The sequence below is a fragment of the Nomascus leucogenys genome, chromosome 4 (assembly GCF_006542625.1).
Source record: "Nomascus leucogenys isolate Asia chromosome 4, Asia_NLE_v1, whole genome shotgun sequence".
NCBI lineage: Eukaryota > Metazoa > Chordata > Mammalia > Primates > Hylobatidae > Nomascus > Nomascus leucogenys.
Window position 1 is genome coordinate 1,026,570 of NC_044384.1, and position 21,135 is coordinate 1,047,704.

The 21,135-nt window shown below is 38.4% G+C and overlaps 1 protein-coding gene across 4 annotated transcripts in view; it reads right to left on the bottom strand.

Moving 5' to 3' along the window:
* Positions 1 to 21,135, bottom strand: part of ATP9B (ATPase phospholipid transporting 9B (putative)) — a 302,366-nt gene that overhangs the window by 172,162 nt on the left and 109,069 nt on the right. For all 4 annotated transcript variants that reach the window (XM_003280182.4, XM_030810244.1, XM_030810246.1 and 1 more), the window contains one exon: positions 9,087 to 9,167. In XM_003280182.4, coding sequence (XP_003280230.2) covers positions 9,087 to 9,167 — 81 coding nt within the window. The remainder of the gene's footprint in view (positions 1 to 9,086; positions 9,168 to 21,135) is intronic.

A 21,135-nucleotide genomic window follows, 5' to 3' on the forward strand; every position in this document is an offset into this window, starting at 1 on the left:
ACAGGGTCTCACTCTGTCACCCAGGTTGCAGTGCAGTGGTGCAATCACAGCTCGGGACAGGCTACACCTCAAACTCGCAGGCTCCAGCAATCCTCCCACCTCAGCCTCCCACGTAGCTGAGGCTACAGGCGTGCTCCAGCTGTAGCCACCCCACTAGGCTAATTAAAAAAAAATTCTTTTTAATTAGAAATCAGGGGCTGTGTGCAGTGACTCACGTCTGTAATGCCAGCACTTTGGGAGGCCGAGGTGGGTGGATCACCAGGTCAGGAGTTAGAGACCAAAATGGTGAAACCCCGTCTCTACTAAAAATACAAAATTTAGCTGGGCTTGGTGGCGCACAACTGTAGTTCCAACTGCTGGGGAGGCTGAGGCAGGAGAATTGCTTGAACCCAAGAGGCAGAGGCTACAGTGAGCTGAGATCGTGCCACTGCACTCCAGCCTGGGCAACACAGCGAGACTCCATCTCAAAAAATAAATAAATAAGTAAGTAAATTAGGTCTCCCTATGTTGCCCAGGCTGGTCTCAAACTCCTGGGCTCAACTCCCACCTCAGCCTCCCAAAGTGCCAGGGTTATAAGCATAAGTCACCATGCCCAGCCAATTTGTTCTAATTCTTATTTAAGTATTTAAGCTGACACAAAAGAAAGATATATTTTGTCTTATGTATATTACACTATAAAAAATGAAGATAAGTGGATACCACTCCTTAACAATGCCCAGTTGATAAATTTGAATTTAACTGAATTTCATTTTCTCATTATAAACAAGTTATCGTGTCTTTATTCTCTTCCTTTTTGAAAAATACACACAAAAATCAAGAACTTTCATCAAAATAATTCAGATTTCAGAATGGATATATCTAAAATGAGAAAAACTCTTAGAAAACATCAAAGGCAATGAAAGGCTATCTGTTTGAATGAACTTGAAGTAATTTACACAAGGTAAATGTATCTTCAATTAGCTTGAAAACCAGAAGTAAGTTTCTCTCTCTCTTTTGAGCGGCACAGCCTCCCACAAGTGGCCACCATCATCAGGCCATCAGCATATGTCTTGTGCCTCATGAGGTGAAGCCATTCCCATTCCTAAATTCAGTTTGTGCTCAACACTTGGCACTTGCACCTGAGACACAGGTCACTTGCACTGACCATCCTAAAGTAGCCAGGGCAGCAGCCAGCACCTGCTCCTAAAAGGGTGTGGGAGCCTCAGGCTCTAGAACCTCGATGGCAACTGAGCATTGTGGCCTGGAAATTCAGGGCCCTACCCAAGTCTATTCTGACGAAAATAATTCCACCACCACTTCTGCTCTGACCCCAACGTTCCCACCTACACCTCCGCTCTGACCCTGACAGTTCCAACCTCCACCTCCGCTCTGACATAAACACATTTACTCACAAGATATTCAGAAATGTATCCTTTGTTATCTGATATTTGGCAATTTCTGAGAAACCTTTATTATAAATTTCTCAATTAAGCCCACTTGGTCAGGGAGCATATTTTATGAGTTGACTTTTTTTTCCTAAGCTTTTTTCTGGCATATCTTAATAAATGTTCTGTGTGCATTGGGTAAACTACCCATCCTGCTGCCTGAAGTCTCTGTATCTATCAATGGAATCAACTTTATGAATAGTGTTCTTCAACACTATAGTGTTCTACTATATCCTTACTAATTTTCTCCCTACTTATTTGTTCAATTATTGAGAAGTGGGTATTAAAATCTCCAACTATCATAAAGGATTCGTCAATTTCTCCTTGAAGTTCTAACAGTTTCTGCTCCAGGTACAATCAAGTACAACCTAACAGCATTTCAGTAGACGGTGGATGGCACAAACCACAGTAACCCGATCAAAGTATAACAGAGATGAAGCATTCCTACTGCATGGTCATGCTGCAGCCATCAGAATGTCATAGCATTAGACATTACTCACGTGTCTGTGGTGACATTGGTGAAAACAAAACTACTGGGCTGCCAGTCATCAAAGTCTAGCGCATACAATTATGTACAGTACACAATATTAAATAACAAACAACTATGTTACTAGTTTGTGTTACTATACTTTTTATCATTGTTTGAGAGTGTACTCCTTCTACTTATTAAAAAACAAACAATTGTAAAACAGCCTCCGGCAGGTCCTTCTGGGGGTCTGCCAGAAGAACGCATTGTTATCCTGGGACAAATCCATGCCTGTTATTACACGTGGAGATCTTCCAGTGGGACAAAATGTGAGGAGGAGACAGCGATACTGATGATCCGAGTATGCCTAGGCTAATGTGTGTGTCTGTGTCTGCATTTTTCTTTTTTTTTTTTTTGAGATGTAGTCTTGTTCTGTCGCCAGGCTGGAGTGCAGTGGCACAATCTCGGCTCACTGCAACCTCTACCCTCCTGGGTTCAAGTGATTCTCCTGCCTCAGCCTCCTGAATAGCTGGGACTACAGGCACGTGCCACCACGCCCAGCTAATTTTTGTATTTTTAGTAGAGATGGAGTTTCACCATATTGGCCAGGATGGTCTCCTTGATCTCTTGACCTCGTGATCCGTCAGCCTTGGCCTCCCAAAGTGCTGGGATTACAGGCATGAGCCACCACGCCCAGCCGTGTCTTTGTTTTTAACAAAAAAAGTTTAAAAAGTACAATTTTTAAAAATTAATTTAAAAACTAAAAAAGACTACAGACTAGGTACATAAAGAAAATATTTTTGTACAGGTGTACAATACATTTGTGTTTTAAGCTAAGTGTTATTAGTAGAGTAAAAAGATTTTTTAAAAATTAAAGTTATAGGGCTGGGCATGGTGGCTCACACCTGTAATCCCAACACTTTGGGAGGCCAAGGCAGGCGGATCACGAGGTCAGGAGTTTGAGACCAGTCTGACCAACATGGTGAAACCCCATCTCTACTAAAAATACAAAAAATTGGCCGGGCGTGGCAGTACGTGCCTCTAATCCCAGCTACTCAGGAGGCTGAGGCAGGAGAACCACTTGAACCTGGGTGGCAGAGGTTGCAGTGAGCTGAGATTGTGCCACTGCACTACATCCTGGGCAAGAGAGTGAGACTCTATCTCAAAAAAAAAAAAAAAAAAAAAAAAAATTAAAGTTACAGGAAGCTGAGATTAATTTACTATTTAAGGAAAACATTTTTAAATAGGTTGAGTGTAGCCTACATGTACAGTGTTTAAAAAGTCTACAGTAGTGTGCAGCCATGTCCAGGCCTTCACATTCACTCACCACTCACTCACTGACTCACCCAGACCAACTTCCAGTTCTGGAAACTCCATTTGTCATTAGTACTCTATACTAACGACATTATCGGTGTATCATTGCTTAATCTTTTATACAGCATTTTTTACTGTACCTTTTCTATGGTTAGATACACAGATACTTATCATTGTGTTACAATTGCCCACATTATTAAACATAGTAACATGTTGTACAAGTTTGAAGTATAGGAGCAACAGGCTATACCATATAGCCTAGGTGTGTAGTAGGCTACACGATCTAGGTTTGTGCAAGTGCACTCTATCATGTTTGCACAATGACGAAATGGTCTAACTTATGTCTCAGAATGTAACTCTACTATTAAGCAACTCATGACTGTATTTTGCAGCTCTGTTATTAGTGCATAAACGTTTAGGGCTTGTCTCCATAATAAATCCTTTTCTCATTATGCTCTGAAATGCACTTTGTGTGATATTACTGTAAGTAACTCCAGCTTTGATTAGTGTTGGTACGGTATCTATTTTTTACTTTTTACCTGTTTTTAATGTGTTTTCTTATAGGCACCATATACTTGAATCTTGCTTTTTTTTATACAACTTGACACTCCTGTCCACTTAATTGGGGATTTAAACCATCTAATTTTAAACTTAGGTTTATCAGTTTAATTTCCAAATATCTGAGGATTTTTAAGATTTTTTATTTCTAATTCTATATTGTAATTAGTGAATATATAATTGCAATTTTTAAAAAATATACTAAGACTTGTTTTATATTCAACTAGTTGGAATTGTTCCATGAGATTTTGAAAAATGTGTATTATGTAGCTGTTGCATTTAATAATATCTGTCAAGCTAAAGTGCCTTCCTAATGTTATTTTAATATTCTATAGTCTTAATAAACTACATGTCCTTATTCTATAGATTAGAAAAAAAAAATCCATTCCTGTAGATTTTATGTTGCCTATTAGTTCTATGAATTTGGGGGTACTATGTTTTTCTCCAGTCTGACAGTCTCTGCCTTTTAACTGCAGAGACGTTTAATTACTGAGTCAACCATCTTGCTCTTTGCTGCTCTTTGCTTTGTACTTGTCGCACCTGGTATTGGGTTTCCTGCACCTGTCTTTTTTCAGGGGCAAGAAACCAGTTGATCCCACTTTAGCATTTAACTTCATCACCTCTGTTGACCTCTTTCTTTTTTTAGTGGTTGCTCTGAGAATTATTATATACAACCTTTACTTATCACAGTTTACTCTGAATCAATATTGTATCACTTAACACACAGTATTTTTAGAAAAACTTACCTCCTTTTATTACCCGGCCTCTGAAATCCCCACCCTAACAGAATGGTTTTAAGGTTCTGTTTTTTAGTTATATGACCTTAACCTTTATATGTTCTTCCTTCGCTCTGCACTCTTTTGTTCCCTTTGTCATATACTTATTTAATTCAATAATTTTCATTTTTATTTTTATTGCTATATATATATAAAGATTATAAATTTTCCTATTTCCACACATATCCAACAGATTCAGATTCTGATATGCAGTGTCTCCATTACCAATATTTTTTAGAAATTCTCCAATTTCAGTTTATATTTCTCCTATGATACAAAAATTGATGAATATATAGTATTTACATTTACAGGCAGAAAGTCGTTTCATTCACTGATTTTGTTACTGCTTACCAATTTTATTGCATTGTGATCACAGAATATTGTCTGTATGAGTTCTACATTATGGAACTAAAAATTTCTTTACAAACAAATGTATGTTCAACTTTTGGTGACACCCTATATATGCTCAAATAAAAATTACTGGGGAACAAAGTTCAATAAAAATTTAAAATCATATATTTTACTGCTCATGTTCTGAGCTCTCTTCTATACCTCTCCTACCTTTCTGTGCACCTGATCCACTGGTAACTGCAGGTAGATGTTAAAGTTTCCTATGACGGACTTTATTACCTTATAGCATCTTTCTTCACCTCATTCTAAATGCTTTCTCGATTCTATACTGGTATTCTTGTTAAGTACCAAGGCTGCAACTCCTGCTTCCTTTTTATTTGTATTTGCTTGATATATCTTTCCTTAACCCTTTAGGCTTTCTGATCCAATTAATTTTCTGTGTGAAAGAGCCCGTGTACTATGCATCTTTAGCCATATGAATTGATCAACTGTTGTCTAATTTTTAAAACCAAATTTATTTTTTGGTGAGGTGTGTATTTTCTGGTCACTACCATTTTGCCAGTGTCCTAGTAGCCTGCCTTCTCCTACTCTCCTTGCTTTGACAGCTACTATTGAGCTCGTCAGCTTTCAATAAAGTCTCTGACTGCCTTTCCACTCACGTAGCAACCAATGAGCTCCTTCTATTTTCTCCTCATCTTCCTGCTTTTCAGCTGATTATTTGAGGAAGCATATAAAATTCATATACACTGTACCATCTTCCACCCATCCTCCCTCCACTGTTTCATTCTTAGGTCTGTTAGATCTTTAGTGCTCACCATAAAACTTCCACCCAGGTCACCTATCGGCTGGGCAGAGCTAATCCTCTGTAAGATTATTCACAAAAGGCTCATGTGTACAACACACCTGAATTCTGTATGCCACAGAATTGGCACTTGCAGGACAGTCTTGAAGGAGCAAAACACTCCACTCACACATTCTTCCCCTGAGCCTCCTGGAAAGGCTGTGCTGCTCTTGTATGGCTCTGTATGCTGAGAACACTGACACCAACCTGGCCCCTTCCAACTGTGGGGAGCTGGTCATTTTCCCAGGGAGATCAAAGGATTTTTCCCTGTATATGTAAAATATGACAGCAGTTACATGTCTTGGAGTTTTCTCACGTGCATGCTGGGCCCTTTTAGTGTGTACCTTCAGACGTCCTTGTATTTAATAACACATACTTGAGCTGTCAATGTTTCAAACCGTTTCATGATTTTGTTTCAAGACTCTCATGTTGGGTATTTCTTGCCGATCTTCCACATCTATCAACTTCGAGTCCTTTTCACCTCTTGGATCATCTCGTTTCCTTGACTCTCTTCTTTACAACCTCCATATCTCTTACTGTGCATCCCCTACAGGCATGCTGTGATTCAGTCCTCCCTTCTCAGATGCTCACGTTCAGTGTTCTCCTGAGTTCAGTTAGCCTTCTCATTCACATTGTCCTGTTTTATTCTTGAGCTTTTATTCTTACATTCTTGAGAAATTTATTCCATTTTGATTCTTGCGTTTTTAAATGTCTGATTTATGGTGTTCTTTCCTAAGTACCATTGTTTGGTTAGCTACATTTATATCAGGCTTGTTGCACTGTTATAGAATTACTTTGCATTGAGGTTTTTTCTTTCCTTGTTTTTGGAAATTTTTTCTTAATGGAAAATTTGCTTCCCACTTATCTGTTTTCTTCTGCTGATAACTACATTGGCCCAGGCATGATGGCTCTCATGTCTATGATCCCGACCCTTTAGGAGGCTGAGGCAGGAGGACTGCGTGAGCCTAGGAGTTTGAGGTTGCAATGAGCTATGATCACACCACTGCACTCTAGCCTGGGCAAGACAGCAAGATGAGCTTCTTCTTCTATTCATAATAATAAGAGCTGTTTTTCTTGAATCTGTACAAATAGGAAATCCTATTCCAAGGATGGGAGGTGGAATTTGTTTCTTAGTCCAAGAGTGCCTTCTTCTACAGGCACAATGAAGTTCAGTGTCTTTAATGAAAAGCATCCTTTTGGGGTGGTGCGGGCTGACTCTTCTGATTGTTATTATAATGTTTCAGGAAGGTCAACTTTGTCTTTTTCTTCCTAACCAGGCCTCCTAGAGCCACCAACTCTTTACCAGTGCCCCTCACCCCTATACATTCCCCCAAGGTCACTTCCAACCTGTACTTTCTCCGCAAGTCCCTTCAATGTCCCAAAGCTTTACTTACCCAATTCATTCACAGGATGCATTATGCTACTTAGGAATTCTTTTTCTTCTGTGTGCAAAACCTGGATGACATCAGCATCCCAAGACAATCTCCTTCTGCTGCACCATCCTGGCTCTGGAGTTAACTGTGTTATTTTGGATATTTCCCCCACTTACAGTAAATTGAAGTTCACAGTATTTTCTGCCTCACATTTCTGCTAAACATGAGCTACAGATTAAACTCTCTACTCTCACAGTTAGCCTGTATGATTTTGGAAAGCTGTGTGGTACGTAACAAAGTGGCCACCATTATCCTAAAGGAATCAGAACTTATGAATTAATCTTTTAAAAACGTCTGTATTTCTCATTTCTCTTCTAAGCTGAAGATCCTTCAATGGCTTCTTCCGGTCAAGCCACTGATACCTTTCTAGTCCGATACGCCCCAGCCCTTGTCACACTTGCAGACTGAGCCATACGCTACCCTTTGAACCAGGTTTTACAGCCAGCCTGCACTTGCTCTCCGACTTCCTTGGACTTCCACACATGGTCTAGTGAACATTTCTGACTTTTCAAAGTCATGAGCAATATAAATTAGAGGAAAGAGCAAGAAAAGGAAAGGAAGAAAGCAAATATTTCAAATTCTTTTTCGTTTTTTTTTTTTTGAGACGGAGTCTCGCTCTGTCACCCAGGCTGGAGTGCAGTGGCGCGATCTCGGCACACTGCAAGCTCCGCCTCCCAGGTTGATGCCATTCTCCTGCCTCAGCCTCTCCGAGTAGCTGGGACTACAGGCGCCCGCCACCACGCCCGGCTAACTTTTTGTATTTTTAGTAGAGATGGGGTTTCACCGTGGTCTCGATCTCCTGACCTCGTGATCCGCCCACCTCGGCCTCCCAAAGTGCTGGGATTACAAGCGTGAGCCACTGCGCCCGGCAATATTTCAAATTCTTAATAGTGGTTACATAAATAACTTTTCATTTATCTTACCAAGGGTACCTTTTTTTAACATTTATTCTCATATGTTGTCTTTAATAAGAACATGTTGTTTTCATAATAACTACTTTTGTTTAAAAAAGAAAGATATGAGTTTATTTCAGAATTCACTCCATGATACTTATCACCAGGACATGCTTCCTCCTCTGTCCCTCCATGAACATCTTATGCTTGTGTGCAGCACCTATGGAAACAGGCAGCTACAAAAGGCCCAGTGCCCCAAGGGACTGTAACGACCTCACAGGTGCCCGTACTTCACATTCCCATAGTCTGCACACTAACTGTCACATTACATAAGCTCTGTAAATGCTTTTTCAAGTGATGACAACTGCTTGCCAATCCCTGCATGTGACCAAGAGTGAAATAAAGGTGAATTCACCAACAAAAGTATTTTTAAAATAACTGCAGCAATTACAAATAACCTATAGTCATGTACTAAAATCCCTTACTATAAAGCATTTATAATATCAGTTATAAGCTGTTAAAATAAAGAGTTACTGAGTCTCTCAAGCCCTCTTAGTCAGGGGCAAGGTGCTTCCAGCTTTAACAAAACTCTATAATAATATAAAGTGTGTGGCATGAAATATACATATGTGTATAAAGAAACATAACATGCATGTACAGACTCACATACATATAAATACCCACCCAACTCAGTAAAAAGCTAGACATGATGTGGATACTATAGCATACCAACTATTCAGTAAAAAATGAAAATAAATTACTTCATTTAACTGATTCACAATATTTTAGGAGATAAAGATCTTATTAGTAAATATGCTAAAAAAATTCCAAAAACTGTACTAAATGTATCCCAAAGACATATTTAATATGGGTACACTTAAGAACTTCAAACATTATATAGGTTTTCCCTTCCTAGTTTGAAACTTCTGTTTGAATTTATTCTTGATTGAATTACTGTCTCAAAATAAAGGTTTGCTACTTTTAACTTACACAATAACTCTATTTATATTGAACAACAGGTTTAACTTACCCTGGTAAATGTGCCTTCAAAACTGTGAATGTCGATTTGTGGTTTCTGAGCATGAACATAAGCACTGATAGAAAAAAGGTCCTGGAATACAGAACATTTGAATTGATTAGAATGTTATAGTTTAGTAAAATCACTTGGAAATTTCTCATTTGCTAATTAATATTTTTCATATATTATTCACCAAAAGCGATCATTGATTTTCTTAGATTTTTGTGTGCCAACACTATAAATTAGAATGTCAGATAAAGAAAGAAACCATTTTTAAGCTTGACAGGGTGTGCTCCTGAACAGCAGGTGTGAGTCAAAATCATGCAGGAGACACTCACAACAGGCAGCCCCGGAGCCTGTCCGGGGGGCTCCAATGGTAGAGGTGGAGCCTGTTTAGGAATATCTTGAAGTCACCTGGGTATGAAAGTATGCAGGGGGAATTAAGGAACCATCACAATTCCTCATAAGTTTTATAAAACAGTTTAATAAATTCCTAGCTCTGTTTACATGTTTTCATTCAAGCAGGCACTGATCACTATAAACTAAGGGTGGCCTTCCTTACAGCCATGAAGACATGCTTGTCCCGTGTGTCTGAACCACATGCTCATGACGCATACTTATAAAATCACATGGGAAAGCTTTCACGAAACACACATCATAGCTACTTTCATACCATTAACTTTGGAGCAGAAAAGATATAGGGTTTAGGTTGCTTCATTCATTGGCTACACATAAAGGTTAAATCAGAAAGTCTCCAGAGGCGAGGCTGAGCCTGGCCTTCACTGGACGCCACTCCAGTGCCTCTTCTTGCTGCTGACTCTGCTCTATGCTTTTGCTGTCATAAATCACAGCCAAGAGGAGGATCATATGCTGAGTCCTGGGAGTCCTCCTAATAAACCATCTAATTTCGGGTGGTCTTGTGACCCGCCCCCTCCATGACCCTTTAACACACAGAGTTTGCCACCTGTAATTTTGATTTCCATTCTGTACGTCTGAGTGTATAAAGTTCTGTCATGGCTGCTAAAACTCAAACAGAAACCTCACAAACTCCCAGACATGAAGAAGCAGAGGTGAGAGATTACGGTGGCCACAGCAGCTGCAAAGTGAGAAAGAAATGGAAGCTCAGAAAGGAGAGTGCCTCAGAAAGGGCCGAATCTGTATGATCTCATTCTGACACCTAACCTATCATGCCCTAGCCTATATCCACTAAAAGAATGGAACCGAGACCACCACAGCAGCTCCCTGATGCCAGAAAGGTAGAGTCTAGAGTTTGACTTCAGTCAAGTTAGCTACCAGTTAAAACAGAACCAAACAAAAAACCAGTACCCTTCAGGAGAACGTAACAGAATCCTGAATCCTGCCTCTCTACAATGAATCATTTAAAAAACTGAAGAGACGATCCAAATTTCTAAACATATGAAGAAACAAAAACGCAAGGTCCACACCCAAGAAAGAACATGATCAGTGAAGACTAGCCCTGAGATGATCAAACTTCAGCATTAAGAAATGAGAATTTCAAAGCAGCTTTAGCACATCTTCAAGAAAAACATGCTCCTAACGAGTAAGCAAGTAGGAAAGCACAACAAAGAGAAAGTGTATTTAAGAACAGAGAAGCACATGGAAATTCCAAAATGGAAAAAATGCAATGTCTGCAATAAATTCTTTAGATGGGATTAACAGATTACAGACGATGGTGAATCTGAACGCGGGTCAAGAGATAATGATTCAAAAAGACACAGGAAAAAATTATTTTGAACATGAATACAGTCATAGAACCATGAGGGGCTCCCTATCGCGGAGTCTAACATGCATGTAACTGGGGTTCAGAATGAGTGGACAGAGAGAGGATGAAAAAACAAAAACTACTTGAAGAAATAATGACTAAAAATACGCCAAGTTTATTGTCAGCCAGAAATGTACAGATTCAGGAAGCCCAGAAAACCCCTAAACAGATAAATAAAATTTAAAAATATCAAAATCAAATTGCTAAAAACCAAAATAAAAAAAATCTCAAAATACCTAGAGAAAAATAACACATTATACACAAGAGAAGAACTATCAAAATACCACCGATTTCTCATTATAAATAATGGAGTCAGAAGACAATGGAACAAAATATTTAAAGTGGGGGTGGAGGGCAGACTTGTCAAGCCGGAATTCAATATAAGCAAAAATATTCTTTAAGAATACAGGTGAAATAAAGACACTGTCAGATAAATGAGAACTCCATTCCAGCAGACATCCAGTAGAGGAATACCAGCAGAGGTCCTTTAGGCTTGAAGGGAAACAATAGCAGGCAGAAACTCATATCTTCAAGAAGAAATGGTAAGGAACAAAAGTAGTAAATATCTAACTAAATATTAAAAAAAAATCCTATTTTTAATCTTAATTCCTTTAAAATATAAATAAAATGGGCCAGGCACGGTGGCTCATGCCTGTAATCCCAGCACTTTGGGAGGCCGTGGCAGGTGGATCACATGAGGCCAGGAGTTTGAGACCAGCCTGGCCCTCATGGAGAAACTCCGTCTCTACTAAAAATACAAAAATTAATTACACAAGCTGTTGCACGTCTGTAGTCCCAGCTACTCACGAAGCTAAAGCAGGAGAAAACTGGTTGAACCCAGGAGGCAAAGGTTGCAGTGAGCCGAGATCGCACCACTACACTCCAGCCTGGGTGACAGGGCAAAACTCTGTGCCAAAAATATGTGTTTGTGTGTGTGTGTGTGTGTGTGTGTGTGTATAAATAAAACGGGCTGGAACCGTTTATAATATGTGTAGATATGCTACATATTAAAAAGTACAGTGAGCTCCTGAACAACATGGGTTGGAACTGTGCAGGTCCACTTATACATGAATTTTTTTCAATAAATCTATTAGAAAACGTTTGGAGATTTGTTGATAATTTAAAAAACCTTGAAGATACACCACACAGCCTAGAATTTTTTTTTACATGTTGAAAGTTAGGTATAACATGAGAACATAAAATGTATGTACACGTATTGTATCACTACTATAAAATATACACAAATCTATTACAAAAAGTTAAAAGTAAAATAAAACCTAAACACACAGGTCATGACACCATCTGCAGCCGAGTGACTTGCAAATGATCCTGAAGATGCAGCATCAAACCCTAACTGCACAGAACTAAGTGCAGTACACACTGTGCTCCCGGAATCGTGTCGCAGCCCCTCCTGCTGCTCCTGCAGGGAGTGCGTGCGAGGGTCTGCTGGAAATGCGGTGCAGTGTGAGCCGTCTCCGCTCCAGGACCCTGTGCATCACACTACTGAGTGCTCGCTCATGGTGCTCACCTATTTTCCATCATGTTTAGCGTAATACCATGGCGTGCACCTTGAATAATACCACGGGACCAATAAGAAGTGCCTCTAGTGATGCTGGAAATGTTCTCAAAAAGTAGACAAAAGTCATCACACTACAAGAAAAAATGAGTTGCTCAGTATGTGTGGTGGATTAAAGTCTGCAGCTGTGGCTGCCCATCATTTCAGACAGACAGTTCACCTTGTAAACAGGTGATGTCAACTTGTGCTATCAAAAAACACAGTACTGTACTATATAAGTGTATTTTCTCTTCTGTATGATTTTCTTAATAATTTATTTTCTCTAGCCTACCTTATTGTAAGGACACAGTATATAATACATATGACATCCAAAATATGTGTTAATCAACTGTTTAGGTTATCAGCAAGGTTTCCAGTGAACAGTAGGCTATTAACAGTTAAATTTGGGGGGAGTTAAAAGTTTACATATAAATGTTTGACTGTGTGGGGGACTGATACCCTTGACCCCTGTGTTGTTCAAGGGGACTGTATAATACAAAGGGTGGGTGAGGGAAATAGGTCTATTCAAGGACAAAATTCTCTTTTTTTTTTTTTGATGGAGTCTCGCTCTGTCACCCAGGCTGGAGTGCAGCAGCAAGATCTCAGCTCACTGCAACCTCCGCTTCCCAGGTTCAACCGATTCTCTGGCCTCAGTCTCCTGAATAGCTGGGATCACAGGTGCACGCCACCACGCCCGGATAATTTTTATATTTTTATTACAGACGGGGTTTCACCATGTTGGTCAGGCTGGTCTCGAACTCCTGACCTTGTGATCCACCTGCCTCAGCCTCCCGAAGTGCTGGGATTACAGGCATGATCCACTGTGCCTGGCCTCAAGGACAAAATTCTTGTATTTTATGTGAAGTGGTACAATTTTCACTTTTCACAATACACTTTTAGTTAAAGGCATATTGCAAACTCTAGTTAAAGGCATACTGTAACTAGTTTAAAAAACTCTAGTTAAAGGCATATTTTAGTTAACAGCATATTGCAAACTAAAAAAAAAAAAAAAGCTAAAAAGCCAAGAGATAAAATAATATTCTAAAAATATTTCAATTACAGTAAAATTGAAGAAAGATCTAAAGGAAGACTTGAGAAGCCAAGGTACACTTGAAGGCCTTAAGAGATAACAGCAAGAAACCAACAGAGAAAGATTAGAAAAACAGAGAAGAAACCACTCATCTGCCAAGGTCTCTAAAAAGCATGATTAGATAAGATCAGTTGAAAACTATAAAAAAATTATTCTTAGAAGGATTCTTTATTGTAATTATAGCAAAATGGGGGAATAGAGGTAATGTTCTTTATTTATTAATGGGATATTGAAGGAATTTCCATTTGATAGAATGCTTTTTCCATGTAAGGTAAGACAAACTGGTCTTACTGGTGAAGGAAAAGACAGGTGGATCAGAAGTTAAAGGAGAGTGGAAAAGTCTGAAAGCACTGTCATCAGTAAGAGGAACCACAGTTGATTATAACTTCTAACAAGGATCACAGGGAGCACTGAGGGCCGAGCTAAAACTGGTAACCATCAATTTGTATTTCCCAACCTTGGCCTGTATTCTGAGGGATGTAGAACATTTCATTTTCCACTCTTATTTACTTTTTAAAAATTTCAGCAACCATATATATTTCTAAGAGTTCTTATTTTCCACATGATCCTTTTTCATTGCTTGTTTTATTTAGGTTGCCAGTAACATCCTCTCAGATTTCTTCAAGTACATTAGACATCTGAATTTATTCTCTTCTGTTCCTGGAACACCTACTTCCTCTGGGCTCGGCTTTTACATTTGAATCCGGCTTTCTCTTTCCTGTTGATTCCACACATGCATTCCAATAATCCTTTCAGAAAAGGGGTAGCACAGCTAAAGGGCGTCCTCATGTTTTCTACATAGGACTCCTGCCTGCCAGATCTCTTCTTAAAGGGACTAGAGAGTTGCATGTCATGCTCAATCACTTAAAAAAAAAGTCTTTAACGGAGAAGATTCGATCACCTAAAACTGATATGGTGTATTTCATTTCTAGAAGACATATTTACTATTTTTCTGTTGATATTTCATTCATTTTTCTATTTTAATCTATGTTAAGTCATTAACATACAAATTTGTAAATTGCTCTGAGTTCCTTGAAGAATGCATGTGAAATAACTGATGCTAATAAAACAGGTAATTATAACAGCAATGCTAAAGGGAGCATCCTGTTCTCAGGGCAGCACAGTCCTCTGAGAACTGCTGGAATGGTTTTGAGCACTCCATTCAGCAGCAGCACAGGGGGAATCAGACACTCAACGGAAAACAAAATGAAGAAATGGCTCGGCAGAGACCACCTTCCATCTTTCTTCCCATTTCCTTTGAAAAATAGAACTTTGGAGCTGTAGATGGGTAGGTGGCTTCTCACTTAAAGAATGCATTTCTCAGCCTTCTTTGCAGCTGGTGAGGACCACGTAACTGATTCTGGCCTGCAGAGCATGTGAAAGGACATGTGCCCCTTTGAGTCCAAGTACTCACCAGGCCTTTCCTTCTGAACCTCTCCTGTGGGGCAGTGTGGAGGTGGGGCAGTCACTGGAACCCACCCTGCAAAACCACGTATCAGAGATGACAAAGTTGCCCTATATACAGCCTTTGACCACCCACCTGGGCTACTGTGAGGGTGAAAATCTGTTCTGATTTAAGGTGTGTCAGTCACGTTTCAGTACAGGAAACAGAAGCCACCCTAGACCGTGTAGCAGAAAGTGATTTCACACACAGAACAAGATGCTTCCCCAATCAGTGAAAGGATGACGCTCAGGACTGAAGCTCCAAAGCTACTCTCAGCATGTTACCAAAATATCCATCCAAGGAAAGCACCATGGCGAGCACCACATCTGAGACACATGGTTTGGAGACCACCATGCACACAGTGCACTCCCACCCAAGCCCTAAAGCTGGAGAGTGCGAGCAGGAGCTCAGACCCGTGAGGACACCTGTCAGCAGAGAACACACAGGCAAAAAGATACCTCCTCCTCACTCCTGCCTTACAAGCTCTGTGAAAGTACATTCAATGTGAAAGCGAATTCACACACCCTTCAAGAAACTGTGAAAAATACGTGCAGGCTAGTTTCCAAATTTCTAAAGAACAGAGGCTGCAGGAAGGGTGGACTAAAGGTTGAACATACTAGTTTACCACAGTGCAACTGTTACAGTAGCTTAGACTATGTATTAACTATTAATAGCAAAAATTTATTTAAATTAAACTAGTTTACACAAAAAGAAATATTCTCCAGTAACTTGAGAATTATGAAACTTCTACTAGAATGTTTAATAAGCAATCAAATGATTCCAGGGATAAGGCAAGTCTGAGAATCACTCGTCATTTAAATATGACACTGTCACAGTAATTTTCAAAACATGAAACTTTCATACCTCAAACTACCTGTTGATACATGAAAATAAAAACAGGCTGGCAAGCTCATTTCTACACACACATCAGCATTTAGAGTAATGCATTTCATCTAGTATAGTAGACATCAAATGACTGAATAAATGGCACAATAATGAGAATGTCATTCAAAGCTTTTCACGATAATTTAAAAATCATTCTAAAGTTTTCAATAACGGAGGAAAGCCTCTGCTGTGAGGTCAAGGGCAACATTTGTTCGCATTACTTAAAGGTCATTAAAATACATCCTTAATCATAACATGTGGTTCATTACAAATAAAATTGCCTTTTGTTCAATAAAACTAATTAAATGTAAATGGCATTGTTTACTGCTATATGGATCTTTTGAAATAAATCAGCATGTCATGATTTATTGAAAATTACTGTGGCCTTGTGGTTGTTAATAAATGTGTTTGATCACAAAAGCCAGAAACATATTTCCCAAATGTCTACAATGCCTGAAAACTGTGCCTCTAGACAGCTATGAAGCCACAAGAAACTGCACCTGCCATTACAGGCTCTGCAGCACAGTTATTATTACACGACTCTGAAATTTTAATTCTCTGATCATATTAAGTCTCTGAGAATATAACATAATTGACAAAGGTTATTCTTGGCTGTGTCCTCAGCTCTTTCAGACAAGTTCTTAGGTCTCTAAGTTTACTCAGCCTGGCTATCACCATGGACACAGTCTGATGTGACACAACTGTGATACAACAAACAGCTCACAACACAGAAGACCCTCAGATCTACACCACGAGAGACACGAATGTCACAGAATGAGGGACGATTATGGGCATAAGCTATTACATGAAAAACTCAATTGCCTTGCCCATATCCATAATGAAATCAGAGCTTTCTTCTCTATGGAAAAAGGATCTATACCTAATATGCCAAGTTATGTGAAGCTAAAATATAAAATTGATTAATGAATTAGATATTCAGTTGAACTTCCTTTTTTCCTAGGATATACTGCTTTTTGGTGGTGTGGTCACAGCAAAAATTAAAATGTTTTCATTTACCATATAGTTATGTCACTAAAATCTTTAATCAGACTCTGTATCAAAGTGTACTGGCCACAAAAATTTTAAAGTTGCATTGTATGAATTGTTTATTTTAATTCTGTAAATATTTTTGAATTTATATTATGTGTATATATCTGTTACTAATAAAGAAAGCATCCTTATAATACTGAAGATAATAAAATGTCACTTCCTATAATCATGGCAAAGAGCATTACTCAAAGTTACAGATAACAGTATGAAAAATTGTAACTACTTCATAAGGTGTGATTTACATGCAATAACTGCACGTTTAAAGTGTACCATTTTGTTTTGATATATGTGTATGCCTGTGACCATCACCACCTCAAGATACTGAACATTTCCATTACTCACAAAAGTATCCCCATGCCCCATGCAGCCTGCCTATCCTTGCACTGCTAACCTCTATCACCCGCTGATCGCTTGTACAGAATTGTATGTTAACGGAATCATGTACCAATATTCTTGCTTGGCTGGATTTTTTTTTCCAGACAAATTTTTTCTAATGTAGTGTTTTGATTCTGTACTTTCTTTTCTACTACACTTAGCAAAATTAAATCTGTTAGAAAATTATCATTTAGTGTGACTTGCTCCCAAGCTGCCTACTGCCAGTGACTCTAGAATTCTTGGAAGGTTCTTCAGGAGGAGGATGCAGAGGGTGAGGCTTTTGTCCAAGTGTTACAGCCAACCAAAATCCCCTCCAGTCATTTAAGGACTCATATTATCCCTTTAGTTCTGCAGAGATTACTTGAGGATGTACACAAGAAAAAGAAGGACACAAGGAGGAAATATGTAACCATGAAACAGTAGCACTAACCCAGCAATCAGTTCCAATTACATTAGAAAGTCAATAGGCTACAAGAATGTCTCTATGATAAAACTTCTTAATAAATAGTATGAGAATAATAAGCTAGATGTCAAGTAATAAGATAATAGAACAGACTTATTTCACAACATTAAAAAAAAAAAAAGCAAGTCGAAAACCCTGGGAAGCAGAGCGAGGATGAGAAAGGGCTGAGGAGGGAAATGATGACACAGAAGATGCAGGCTGGAGTGACGCATGATTCTGCTCAGCTCATAACATGAAATTTAAAAAAAAAAGAAAAAAACCTACTTAACCTTAACTCTAAAACAATTCTTTAGCCACACATACCAAGTGAAACAATTCAACTTCCCTCTCCTAGGTCTTTGTGCATCAGATGGAACTGTAGGAACTATTTTAATAATTATAATACTGTAAATGCAAATTACTTGGATCTCACTTTTCGATTCCACCTACTGACAAACATTTAAAAGTGGCTAAAATGATAAATGAATACTGGTGGGCAAACAGCCTCCTGGCACAAGACAAAGCCTATAAATGCATAAAGAAAAACATATAAACAATAAAAGAAAACATATAAATATTTACCTAAATAAAAGTTGAAATATTTACATAGCAAAGATATTATAAGGCCAGAAGTTAAGAAACAGATTGGAGAATATATTTGCAATGTGTACTGGGTAAAGTTATGGAGAAACAGATACGCTCATACCCTGATGTTGAGAAATTAGAATTGTATAACCATTTGGGGACGATATTAAATTTGTGCAAAAATAAAAATCTAACAAAAAAGTTCTTCAGTGAATGGTACTGGTGCAACTGACTGACTTTTTTTTTTTTTTAACTTTAAACTAAAAAAAAAAAAAAAAACTCCCCCCAAAAATGGTAATCAGATTTTGTATGTAAAGCAGGAATTATTTTAAAACTAATTATTTAAAATAAAATAGTGAGTAGAAATAGTCAAAGCATAAAACCAAAAAGCAGAAATCATTTAAAAAATATTGGTAGGTCACATTATATAAATACACTGAACTTTTATATGGGCAACAGAAACTATAAACGAAAGTACTCAGAAAAATTGGAAAATAAAAAATTATTAACAAACTTTAGCAGATAACACGAACAGACTTAGAAAATAAAAATAGGAGAAATACACTTTCTTAGGTAAGAATTATCTTCAACCTCACACATTAAAAAACTAAACAAATGTAAACTTAAATGGGATACCATTGTTACAGTTATCAGATCGGAAAACAGTGAAAGATTAATTGATTAATTAATACACAGTAGATAAGCTGTGTAGTCTTCTGAAGAGCATTTTGGCCAAATCATTAAAATTCTTGAAATATGCTTATTTTTTTAATCTAGAATTTCAAAATGATAACTTTTAAATTTACCAATATCAGGTCAGCTACGGAAGCTATAATTTATCAGAAACTATGCAGCTAATAAAACACTTGCAAGGATACACAATTCCTAACATGAAAGGATGACCCACAGCATATTGTTGAATAAACTAGAAAAAACAGTGATATACAGCATGATCCAACCATGCAAGAATGTGGCTAGGGGAAGGTACTGTCAGAAAGGATTGATACCAAAATGCTCATGATAGCCAATGCAGACTGGCAGGTTTTTTTCTGTTTTGTGATTTGTGTATTATTTTCAATGCACACATTACTATTAGAATCAGGACTCAAAATTGACGTCCACCTCTTTTTTAAAGGAATGCCCCCGAAGAGAGGGCAGGAACATCTAAAGGTGGCAGAAGGGCCGGCATCCAGGCTCTGCAGGGCGGTCACAGGCCTCCCAGCAGGTAGATCCCTATCAACAAGCAAATTCTCAATAAACAAATACCTGTTTGTTTGTTCAAGTTTAATTATAATTTGAAATGTCATGCAGTTTGTTTCATCCACAAGGAACTTAATACTTTTCATTAAAAATTAATCAAGGACTTCTACAAGCCATGTTGTGGTAACTAATATGAGACTTGCCCTCCCATGAAAACAACTGGAAAATGGACAATATTTATAAAGTATCTATTTTCAGACACTAGATACAGTGCCCCAGGGAGAGGAGAAACAAAGCCACGTGCCCCACATAAGCCCAGGTAAAGAGATTTACCGCTTTAGAGGGCAGAAGTCAGGCAGAGGGAGGCAGCTCTTCTGAATTTAGGAGACTGAGACCAGAATTCAGGGAAACTGACAGCTAGCATTTGCAAAATACTGAGAAGGGGCAAGGAAGAAAAAGAATTGCAGAAATATGCAAAGTGTTCCACCTGAGTGTTACTGAAAATGAGTACACACAGCATACAGGGTAAGAGTATGTCTGGCCAAAGGAGAACCACAGAGCTCCAGCCCCAACCAACCGCAGGGACTACAGAGTTGGAGAGTTGAGTTTTGACTCAGAGTTCAGAGGCACCTGTGAACCAGCAAGGATTTCAGTAGGTATCAGCAGGATCCCAGCAGGATCATGCTCTAGCAATAGGATTAATTAGCATTCCAATAAAGGAGCCTCGAGGCCTCTAACAAAATTTAAGAACAAGCCTTGAAGACATCAAGTTGACCCAGAAGTTGTTTAATTTAATAAAGATCAAGATGCTTTACAGATAGAAATGAAAATCTCAGACATTAAATGTAACACTTATACACTCAGCATACAATAAAAAATTACCAGACATGGAAAGAAGCAGGAAAGTATGGGCCTATAACGAGGGCCAAAAAATTTAAATAGAAACATACCCAAAAGTGACAGAGATAAAGGAGTTAACATACATGGAATTAAGCATTACAAATGGTGGAAATAGTCCAATGAAGCCACATACATATTAGGAAAGAATAGAAAAGGTATTTAAACAACAAAAATGAGAGAAACGTATGGAACATCCAGAGATTACAACACTCGGAATAACAAAATTCATTAGGTGGGCTTAACAGAAGACTAGATAATGAAAAAGATAAATGTTAGTGAATTTAATGACAGAGCAACAGATACTATCAAAATTGAGTTACAGAAGGAAAAAAAAGGCTGAGGAAAAAAAGAGTAAGAGAGCATCAATGGCATGTGGGAATCCAACCACTTGATGTTCCCATGTCATTGAAGTTCTTACTCTTTTTTGATATGAGTAGTTAGACTAATTTACTTGATATTAGTAGTTAGACTAATTCTGTTGGTCATGTCTCAGAGGGGTTTGGGCAGAAGGAAAGATAAGAAAAATAAAGGCTGAAAATCTTGAAACTGGATAAAAACCATGAAACTCCAGATACAAGAAGCCCAACAAACCCAAGCAAGACAAATGAAAACGCATCATCACACTTAAATTCCTGAAAGCCAGTCAAAACAGGAAAGACTTTCTAAACGCCCACAGAAAAAGGCACAGAGGATAAAGTGGAGTCAGGGTAAGAATGCCCGTAAGCGTCTTTTCAGGACTATGGATGCCATAA